This window comes from Ylistrum balloti, unplaced genomic scaffold, assembly GCF_031769215.1.
Source record: "Ylistrum balloti isolate Yb309-2 unplaced genomic scaffold, AGI_CSIRO_Ybal_v1 Utg370398, whole genome shotgun sequence".
NCBI lineage: Eukaryota > Metazoa > Mollusca > Bivalvia > Pectinida > Pectinidae > Ylistrum > Ylistrum balloti.
This window is the reverse complement of record NW_026782274.1, coordinates 326,689-338,623: the sequence shown is the minus strand read 5'-3', so window position 1 is coordinate 338,623 and position 11,935 is coordinate 326,689. Positions and strand designations below refer to the sequence as shown.

The 11,935-nt window shown below is 36.4% G+C and overlaps 1 protein-coding gene across 1 annotated transcript in view; it reads left to right on the top strand.

Moving 5' to 3' along the window:
- Positions 1 to 1,103: 1,103 nt before the first annotated feature.
- LOC132554385 (QRFP-like peptide receptor) overlaps positions 1,104 to 11,935 on the top strand; it is a 71,511-nt gene continuing 60,679 nt past the window's right edge. The window contains exon 1 of the mRNA XM_060218691.1: positions 1,104 to 1,612. Coding sequence (XP_060074674.1) covers positions 1,104 to 1,612 — 509 coding nt within the window. The remainder of the gene's footprint in view (positions 1,613 to 11,935) is intronic.

Sequence of the window (11,935 nt, the reverse complement as noted above, 5' to 3'; positions counted from 1 at the left end):
CACTTAATTCTTGGACCTTTACGTACACAAAGCAGCTCTTTAACGCACGCTTCGGAAGTCCGGAGCATTCACTCGCGCTTTTAAATTTCTTAGGAAATGGATATTTAAGATATTTAATTGATTGTTGAATCGATCGAGACAAGTTTGGCTTGACAAATCATCTCAATATTTTTTCCTTCCATTGAAGTACGAACTGATATCAAAGTAGATATCATTTCTAATTCGTCGGATTTGTTTGCGACAGGTTTTCCGTTTAAGTTGTTCCACCAATGGCATGTGGTAGATTATCAATACGGCAACTGCAGCGAGCAGAAAATCGACTGTTCGCTAAGACGGTAGGCTCAGCAACAGCGCCAGGAGATTCTACAGCAGCACGGAAAACTAGTTTATAAACGAAATACAGACAAGGCCTGTGAAACAACGGACTAGGACGAGGGTATGACATATGGCGAGCGAACCGGCCACCAATTTTATTTTTATAATTGACGGGGTCTCTCGTCAGTAGTCTTCATTGGATTATAATGGACTAGTTGCCTGACATATATTAAATAGTTGATTTTCTTTTAGACAACTGGCCTCCTCTACTGCTGTATTTTAAAAAAAGTTTGTTAATCTCCAGAGGAATGCGTACCAATAAGTAAAATTTCAATTACAATTGAAATTCGTCTTATATTCTTTTGAAACGTTAACGCTGTAAAAACACGATGTTTTAAAAGTGCTACTAGTGACGAATAAATAATGTATGATTTTCAGTATCAAAAATCAAAGTGACATCTTTTCCTAATTATTAATTTGACACACGTTTCTTAGTTAAGGACATCAAGAACAGATATGCATGTATATCATCAGTGTTTTCTTTATTTTGCCTGATTTAGTTAAGCAGGTATTCAGTGGACTATTTTATCTTCGTAGAATAAAAAGCACCACGTGACATCAGAAACTTTATCTGACAAGGATAGAAAACAGCATTTCAAGAGCTTTACCCAGCCATAACAACAGTGTAAGTTGCCAAATGTAAATCAGTTATACTCTTCAATGTAATTATTTCACGATTTCCAACGCAACTTTGTGTGAGAGTTCGACATATTGAGCACACAACAAATATGGCGGACGGGGAATTCTTAAGAAAATCTCTCTATTTAAACTTCACTTCGTCACACCTTAACATTTCCGGTTTGCCGAGAAACGTGCTGTGTTACCTATGGGGAAACTGTACCAACAACACGAGGGACCTGTTGTTTCCGGTTGATCGATGTGACGTTGCTGTGTTCGATTCCTATGTGGATTTTACCCAGATCAACACGGTTCACGCCGCCATTGTGGTAGGCTATCTTCTGGTAATGGTATTTGCCGTGTTTGGAAACATGTTAGTGATTTGGACTATCTGGAGGAATACCCACATGCATACTGTGACCAACTATTATATTGTGAATCTCGCTCTGTCCGATTTCCTTGTCTCGTCCATCGTCTTACCGTTGAAACTCCTGGAATACACGAGCCCCTGTGATTGGCAGATTTTTGGCCACGATGGCCTGTGCGCTGTCGTTTACTATATCTTTCCAATTTTCGTCTTTGCTAGCGTGCTTACGCTCGTCGCTATTTCTTTGGAAAGGTAAGTTTTTGTTTGTTTTTTCTTGAAAATTAAATAAATGATTTAACTAAACCACAAGTTGTTGAGGGACGACGGACTTTCTCATACGTTGACCATTGTAGTAAAACCTCGCATGTATTCTTCAATGTTGCTTTACGTCATTGTATTTGATCAAATATGTGCTTTAGGGATACCGTCGTACCATGAATATATTTTCAATTCGAAAGATTTGAAAATGACTTAGTTTAACACACATAAAGTGACAACAAAATGTTGATCCACAAAAATATCACGACCTTAAATTTGATGTGATCGTCATTTACTGAAGGATGTCAGTAAAGGAAGAAGATATACTCTTTCTGATGGTGTATTTTACTTATATTGTTGACATCAACAAAGGCCCTTGTTTGATAATTTGGACTCATTCAACGAACAGTGTCCCCATTTCACTTAATCTGGTCAGGTCAACCCGATATTGGTTATGTGATGACCTGATAAAATCATGAAAATTTTATCATCAAATTATATTTCTTTAATTTTGCCAAAATTTCAAAACGAAATTTTGAGATCATATGTAGTATGAATAATCTTCAGATATAATATAGAATATCTAAATAAACACAGATATGATAATTATATAAGGTCTCCTTACTTGGTAACCTTTTAATGTATCCTGTCACGTTACAGTGTTTGAAGAGTGATGGTCAGGTATGAACTGACTAGAAGCTGTCGGCACTGATTTGATGAAATGAAATTGAACAATTTAGGAAAGTAATGTATCATATTTCAAATTTGAACCAAATAGCCAAGGAAACAACCAAAATATACCAATGTATCTTTTTGTGATGAGATTGATAGTCCGGAAAACTAAATATATGGTTCTAATGATAAATAAATAAATATTTACCATATCTAGAACATGATACATAGAGAAATCAGATACAGAGAGTCTGTTCTTTGAGTTTCAATTTAATCGTGTTCAATATTGAAGGTCTCAATTACAAAAATAGAATTAAATGGTAGACCACGCGTGTTTTGTTTTCAATCGACTATTACGTCAACAGACTTGATTTATATCGATGGAATTGGCTGAAGTATGCCCTCAAACGACTTCGTGATCACGTTCACTGGAATAACTCGGTGCAAACTTCTTTAAACAAATAAACGTAATTAGACTACATTCGATGTTGATTGAAAAAAAGGTGTTTGTCGAGTATAAGAGACAACTTGTCGAGTTATTGACATCTCGGTTCTATACGACAAAATGCTAGTTACAATTTTACTGGATCTTTTGTTCTTCAAATACAGATTTTTTTTCTGGCAGATATGTATATCATACAGGAATTGATTTGCTAGATGTTCCAGTAGCAAATTTCCCAACAGTACAGTCAAAGCTGTCTGTAAACCTGTAAACAGCAGTCAATGGCAGAAAGTGGTCTTTATAGAAAGGTGACATTTGTGAATATATTACTATGGACTGTGCTGAATTGATGGTCTTTATAGACAAGGGCACAAAAATATGGTCGTTGTACACAAGGGAACAAAATTGATGGTCGTTGTGGACAAGGAAACATAAACTGATGGTCTTTATAGACAAGGAAACATTAATTGATGGTCTTATAGACAAGGAAACATTAACTGATGGTCTTTATAGACAATGAAACAAAAACTGGTGGCCCTTATAGACAAGGAAACAAACACGGTTTTTATAGACAAATATTTGTCATACAGTGTATCAACATAATACTGATGAACTATATAGACGGGTACTTTATTTGGGAGATGTTATAGACAGGTATGAATCTTGTTGAGACGACTTTTGTAGACAGGTATATTTGATATTAAATGACCTTTTTAGACAGGTATTCGAAATATTGAAATTACCTTTAAAGACAGGTATATGTGATAATGAGATGACCTTTATAGACAGGAATATGTGATACAGAGATGACTTATATAGGCAGGTATTTGTGGTACTGAGATGACCTTAAAGACAGGAAAGACTTTTTAATGAGATGACCGTTATATACAGAAATCTCTGATATAAAGGTCACCTGTATTGATATTGAAGTAAACATTATCAATAGGTCTTTGTGATATTCCGGTGAACGTCATTAATTTATTTAGATGACCTTTATAGATAAGTATGAATTTATTTGATCTTTATAGACAGGTATTTATGATATTGGAGGTGACCTTTATAGAGATATATCAGTAAACGTGAAGTGACTTTTACAGACTGGTAGTTGCGATATTGAAGTGACCTTTTTAGACAGGTATATGCGATATTGAGGTAACCTTTATAGACAAGTATCAGAAAACTTGAAGTGACCTTTAATGACTGGTAGTTGCGATGTTGAGGTGACCTTTAATGACTGGTAGTTGCGATATTGAGGTGACCTTTATACACAGGTATCTATGATACTGGTGTGACCTTTATAGACAGGTATCTGTGATACTGATGTGACCTTTATAGACAGATATCTGTGATACTGATGTGACCTTTATACACAGGTTATAGTTTCATATGACCTTTTAGATATCTTTGATTATACTGGAATATGGCCTCTTTTGCAGTATGCACTAGATTAAATCATTTTATACCCGTACGTGCATGCCATCTATCTGAGAAATGAAAAAGAATGCGTTTGGTCAGGCGAAGCTCGCATCTGTGAACAGTAAACAGCGACAGTGACCGATATGAGATAACATATTTGGGTCCCTAATTGCTAAAATGATAGCCTTGTTTTCAGTGATAATGCTTACAGTTATCAAAACTCTCGCGTCGAATGACAATGATAGATATTTCATCTATTTCAGTGAGAAGAAGCGCATATCGTTTTGTCAATACTGTTATTCATATAAAATACAAAATTGCATGCGCGGGCGCTTTTTCTCTCTCTTGCAAGGAGTAATTATCAAAGACATGTAAAAACAGATTAATTATCCCCTACATTCAGTAAACTGCCACAAGTGCTTATTTAATTTCCATTAGGCGAAGCCATTTGGCATCAACGAAAAAAAAATCACTAATCGCTTTAATATTGATGGTAAAATTAATATAGCGCGTACAAAGACGTTACAACCCTATTAGTTCACATACTACAAGTAGACGCAACTTTTTTTTTAAATTTTAGATTATCTGAACAGGTTTTTCTATCTCCAACACTGATGCGGTAAACTATTTCTAGTTTCTTACAGAATGAGTTCTTAATTAATTGGTCAATTCCAACTCCCGATCGTATTGTTCTCATTTCTAGTATCTTTTAGAACGAGTTTTGAATTAATTTTTTAATTTAACGTCCCGATCGTATTTTACTCAAGTATTATTTGTTTAAAATCGTCTCTCGTTTTTTGGAATCATAACATCGATAAATTCGAACCCATCTCAAACGACGAGAGTGTCTACATACGTAAGACTATTAAATGCCGAAACAAAACATTTTTAGAATATTAAATGCCATTTGCTGCGGTTCCATAATAATTTTCCTATGATAAATTGAGAAGTTTTCTGTTTGAAAACATTGTGATAATTTCTCTGTCAATGAAACGCTGGAATGCTAATTTTTCTTAGTTTACGTAATTATAACATCCTTAAATGACATGCACGGCATTATTGTTAATCTTTCCACCAACTCTTAGTAGCCTACTGGTAATTCGTTGTCCGAAAAAAAGTAAAACAAAAAATATCTTCCGATCGGCTAATGAAATTAAGCAATAAATCTAACGTCCCGATCGTACTTTACTTTCTAATCCGAAACCTTTTCCACTCCAGAAATATCTCTGTTCGTCATGCTGTTTTAGTATATGTTATCACTGTAAAAAAATCCGGAATGACAAGGCTTCACTGTAACTCAACATCCGATTTAAAAAAAACAGACTGTGAGTAAAGCTACGGAAGAACGAGTTTCTGTGTGTGTCAGCTGTCAAATTAGCGAGTTATATGTCATTGTGTCAGTATCCGATCATAAAATGTTTCATATATTAGTCAACATCCGGACTATTACGTACCAGAGTACGCCAATTTCCGGTATAACGAGGTTCCCTTTGACATCAGCATTCGACTAGTACGTCAGCAGTTGGTCCATATCTGGCCAAGAAAGACTCCTATATATAATTCCATAGCCGGATTGATAAGGCCTAGTATTTTTCAGTCTATAGTCGGTACCATATCAGTCTATACCAACACTTAAAGTCAATATCCGGATTAGCGTAGCTCATATTTAAGCCAATGTCCAGACCTTAAAAAGCCCAATCCGTGAGTCACCATCGGGTCAGCGAGTTTCATTTATAAGTAATTATTAGGACTTATCGGTCAATATACGGTCCAGAAAGTTTCCTTTATAGATAATTATACGGACTAACAAGTCTAGGATTGACCTAACGAGGTTCCTTTATTAATGATAATCCGGATTGACACTTCTGTATCTGGTCAAGCAATTTTTTTATGAATCATTATCCCTATGCGGAACAGGAAGTAAATATCTAGACTAGCGAGATTTTCGATCTGACATAAATTCCATATCCGGTCTAGAGAGATTCCGTTATCCGGATTAACAAGTATCTGATATAACGATATTCCTTTTTCAATCATTTACCTAAACAAACAAGTCTGTATCTGGTCTAGAAAGATTTTATCATACTTAATTATGCGGAATAACAAGTATCGGTTGCAGTGAGGTATTTATTTACAAGGAATCTCCACTCATCATTGATAGCTTGAAACAGTAAACGAAAATTAAAATTAAATTGCAATATAGTGCAATTAGCGTTAGGCCTTAAATAATCTCTATATAAACAAACAAAAAACAAAGACGCCATTCAGAAGATTGATGAATCTCTGGTAATACCACCATGCATACGTACGTGTGATTTTCTTGAAGATATTCAAATATTTCAGAAGACGTCATATCCCCGATGGTATACCCTCATACCATAACTATTACAGAAAGATTTTAGCTGAACAGTGTGGAAGCCGGTGTAGTCAATCATATCACAGCCGTTATCCTTGAAATCATTTATCACAAGTTTGCATTATATGATTTTATCATTTGTAGTTATTCACTGTGTGATACATCCCTATTTCCGACAACATCAGTGAAAATTGCTTTTAACGGTTTTTATAAGACGATTTAAAATCTAGAAAATGGAAAACCCAGTATAAGAACGCCTCTATTAAATATCTAACTCTACAGAGTTTGAGATGTTTGAGAGTTGGGATGCTTGAAGGACGAAAATGAATTATTATAGGATATGCCTCGAGTTCTAGATCCCGTTTACCCGGATAGATTCGGCAACGAAAAACATCCGGAATAATGATTTATAACCCGAAATACATACACCAATAAAAATACTGACGAAATATATTATGTTTAATTTTTAACAACAATTGCGAAACAAGCGTGCAGCTTATGCTAATCACTTTTGTGAAGCGTGCGATGGGTCTTTCTGGGGATGGAAGTTGGGGTGGAGGAAGATCCGGGAAAACCCCACGTATTGTGGCAGACGACTCCCGTAGCTTGTCAGGGTCCGCCTGGGAATCGAATCAGCCGAGAGCGTAAAGTTATACAATATCTAACGCGTGATTTACTCAATCCGAGAAAAGTTTGATGTAATTAAAGTGTTTTGTACGGATAATTGGTATTCGGAGTGATGACATAACTAAGAATATAAGAGGACTGGACATCCTCTTGTTTCAAATTGAACTGTTGAATTACAAAATGTCTAGCACGCGACCTGGACTATAAATAGTTCTATTTGTTTTGTACGTCCTTGTTGTACAAATTAAACGATTATTACGAAACAGTATATGGTACTGCTATTTTTTCTTATTTGGCAAATGAAACTGGAAACGGGTTAATACTTTTTTCCACTGAAATTGTCATATCTGGATTAATATTGTATTTTCTAGAATTATTATTTCTGGAAAATGTATGATTGTGTATGTCCTCGGATGATATGCATAGTAATAGATATTACCGATGAGGTATTTCAGTAGCTCAGAGGACTTTAACTACATGACGTTCTATAAGAATGGAACAAAACTTTGATAAATAATATAAACAATGAAATACTTTACAAAGCAATGGTTGTGTAACCAGCTGTAACTATGAAAAACAACCAAAAAATACCAGCATGCCACTATGATCATAATCCAAACTCAAATTCAATAAAACTAGGACAAAACACGATCAAAAACACCCGAAAAAACAAAATCACTCGCATATTCATGAAAAAGTACAAGAAGAATAAGACTAGGTGTTCCGGAAGAGTAAGCGTATTTTGCTTTATCGAGGTTTGGGAGAGTTGCTGGTTTGTTGTTCTCTAAAAAAGGAACATATACAAAGCAGATATTGAAATCATCACGTTTATCATACGATTAATTTGTCAAAAATATTATTGTAAAGCTAAATACTGACTGAAGATTTATCTCACAAAAGCAAGATGAACAACTATACCATGCATGGCTAATAAAACGATTCCGTTACAGTTTTCGTACATCTTTCAACGTAACCGACAGGAACTGCTTTTTTATGAAATGATGATTTCCGTTTTCCTGAATCTGCACAGTTTCGATATCTTGTATCTCCAATCTTTTTCTGTCTAAGTATCACAGCTGATTCGATGTCTGTTGGCTTTTGCCCAAAATAACTTTTTCCGTGATCTATGTCGAGAGTTGATCTTAAATGAAGGCTTTAAAAGTTAAGTTAAATGGTTGCCATCTCGATCGCATTACTCTATATCCTTGTTTGATGTGCAGCTAAAGTTCTTCATTACTCGTTAGTACGCAGGGAAGTTTAATTCCATTTACCCAATTAATTTTTTGAGAGCATGGTATTACTTGAATTGACCTGGATTGACGTGACGGGTGACGTATATTAAGCAGAAGGTTGTTTTTAAACAAATGCTATGTTTCACGTAGATTCTCTTTGTGAATATTTTCTTTTTCTTGTTTTTTTTTAATATATAGTTTATATCACGTTTTGTTTGAGGTCAACCTAAATTGCCTTTAACTCGGCAATTAACTGAGAGAAAATCCACACTGTTCGAAGCAAAGATTTTTCACATTTTTTTTTTACTGAAATTTAAACACATTACACGTAAAACGGTATTGTAAGAATTGCTGTATTTCATTTTTTTTATATTATATTACAAAATATAACCGCTTTAGGTTTTTAGTGTTTCATCGCGTGGGGAGGTGAACCTTAAAGGATTTTCCTGTTAAGGGTATAATTTCTGTGATTGACAAGTCCTTCACATGTTGTGGTGACAAGTTAATCTAAAGACAATGGAATCCGAAATTGTTTCGCGCAACTTGGTGACAGTCATATTTCCACATACAATCAGCGATGATGAATGTATTCGACGGAAACACGCAGTATAAAGTTGTATTCTGCATAAGTCAACTATTGACTTTTAATGAAAATGCAAATGCGAATTTAAAAGGTGTTTGTCGCGCACAATACTTTCTGTAACAGAAGTGTGTCTGTTGTGAGACAAAAACGTAATAAGATAGGTAAACCGGAATTGCAATGTCGGCAGGTTTTTTTATCTTGTTTTTGTCACGACATGATAATGACAAGACGCTCAATACAAGATTACATGAACTATGAATTTCTCATTATCAGATAAAATGGATGAGTGTTAGAATACAATAGTAATTATTAAGTGAATGACAATGACACGAAAGAGCATTGATTCTAACGCATTCTCTGTTTTTCGTATTCGAACGGCGAATATTAAAACAAATCCCTGGGACTCTCATTGCGTTTTAAGACATGTCCAATCGAGGAGATTGTGCCCAAGGTTGCCCAGTTAAAAAATGATATTGGAAAATTCCCTCACGGATTTAAAAACGAAAGTCAATGACATGGTAGACCGATTTTGTTTCGGTAACTGATATTTGAATCTGAAACAAATTAGACAATCTCAAAGATTTTGTGCTTAAAAAATTCCCAGTAATCGGTCAAGCCTCATCATATTTTGCAGCATATGCAATCATTTGATAAATGACTTGTGGCGGCCTCTGTTATAAAAACCCGGACATTTATATAACTCGATCCAGTCTTGATGATTGGGGTGTTGTATTACAATGATAGGATCGTTTTATGACTGGATCACTAGACAATCTATTATAGAAATACTGACAGAATACCAGAACTTGCGATACTGATGAAGAAGCGTTGATCAGCTTTGTCTATGCAAGGCAGTGTCAGGCTGTTTACGATATTATGAAGCATATTTTAACGCTTCTACGAGACGTTTTTATTTTATCTTTCATGTCCTTACATTTAATTAGTTAGAATGAACAAGTCTTGGGTTGCTATACCTAACTCTTAGGAATAGCAAAATCATTGATTGCCTTGACGGTATCAAACACTTACGTGATAGGGTAAAATACGATCAAATACCCTGTGTTTGAAATCTAAGCAAACACGCAAACTCTCTCTCTTTCTTCCCAAGATTGCCATGTTAAATGGGTACAATTGATTGTATCATCGTTTTGACTAAGGGCTCTCATTGACGATAAGGGCCACTACGCTAAGTGCAGGGAACAGTAAGACATTCTGTTTGTATCCAGTTCTAGTCGTTATTATGTGTATACATTGAATGGGCCTATTGTATTCCGTTTCATCAGATTCATAAGAGAAGAAAGCTCTGGTGTCATCTGAAAGATTTATCGGCAGTGTTAAATAATAAAAGAAATTATCTTGGATAATGTGTTTTGTCTTTTGATCATACGCAATTGACAGAGGAAAGATCAATATATATTCTAATACAATTCAGCCTATCTGCTTTTCCGCTCCGCACTACTTTAAAGCGGAACGAATTGGGAGCGAACCGGAAACGAACCGGGACGTAATTTTGTCACTTTACGATTCAAATTGTAACACGGATCTGGTCGACTAACCGGAACCGGAAGTGTTTGTTGTTTCGTTATGAAAGTCTCAACTTTAGTCTACAACATTTAGAACATTTTGATCAGACTCTCCGTCCCAGGAGAAATCTGTCTATTCGACGTTTTAGATCGATATTTTATCTTGTATCACCATTACAGTTTGAATAGAAATGACCTATAATATCGTTTTTGTATGTTGCGTTAGAATTTGTGCTCTTCTAGTTTCTATGTATGTTGAATATGTTTCGCGTGAACATCAATGACAATAGCGGTAATTTCTTTGCGATCTGAAGGTGGAGGCGTTTGATGCTCGTTACTTTGCCTATTAGTTCCATTAGTATTTACCTTGTTCTCTCCTAGAACGTGTCATTACGTACCTGGATTGACCAATAAACGTGACTGCGTTCATATTTTGTACTTGTTTCATTGCATTTGAGTTTTAATCAAAATTTGGGGATAATCAAGAATTGAGATTTTGTTGACAAACCGGTGTTGTCTATGTGTTATTTCTGTGGTGGTCTGTTCCTTTAGTGGTTCTAACATTATCTCAGTACATAGGACTACCAGGGTTGGAGCCTGATGGTTCCTCACTGTATCTCAGTACATAGGACTACCAGGGTTGGAGCCTGATGGTTCCCCACTGTATCTCAGTACATAGGACTACCAGGTTTTGGGCCCGATGGTTCCTCACTGTATCTCTGTACATAGGACTTCCAGGGTTGGGGCCCGATGGTTCCTCACTGTATCTCAGTACATAGGACTACCAGGGTTGGGGCCTGATGGTTCCACATTGTATCTCAGTACATAGGACTACCAGGGTTGGGGCCTGATGGTTCCTCACTGTATCTCAGTACATAGGACTACCAGGTTTGGGGCCTGATGGTTCCTCACTGTATCTCTGTACATAGGACTACCAGGTTTGGGGCCTGATGGTTCCTCACTGTATCTCTGTACATAGGACTACCAGGTTTGGGGCCTGATGGTTCCTCACTGTATCTCAGTACATAGGACTACCAGGGTTGGGGCCTGATGGTTCCTCACTGTAATTCAGTACATAGGACTACCAGGGTTGGGGCCTGATGGTTCCTCACTGTATCTCAGTACATAGGACTACCAGGGTTTGGGGCCTGATGGTTCCTCACTGTATCTCAGTACATAGGACTACCAGGGTTTGGGGCCTGATGGTTCCTCACTGTATCTCAGTACATAGGACTACCAGGGTTGGGGCCTAATGGTTCCTCACTGTATCTCAGTACATAGGACTACCAGGGTTGGGGCCTGATGGTTCCTCACTGTATCTCAGTACATAGCACTACCAGGGTTTGGGGCCTGATGGTTCCTCACTGTATCTCTGTACATAGGACTACCAGGGTTGGGCCTGATGGTTCCTCACTGTATCTCAGTACATAGGACTACCAGGGTTGGGGCCTGATGGTTCCTCACTG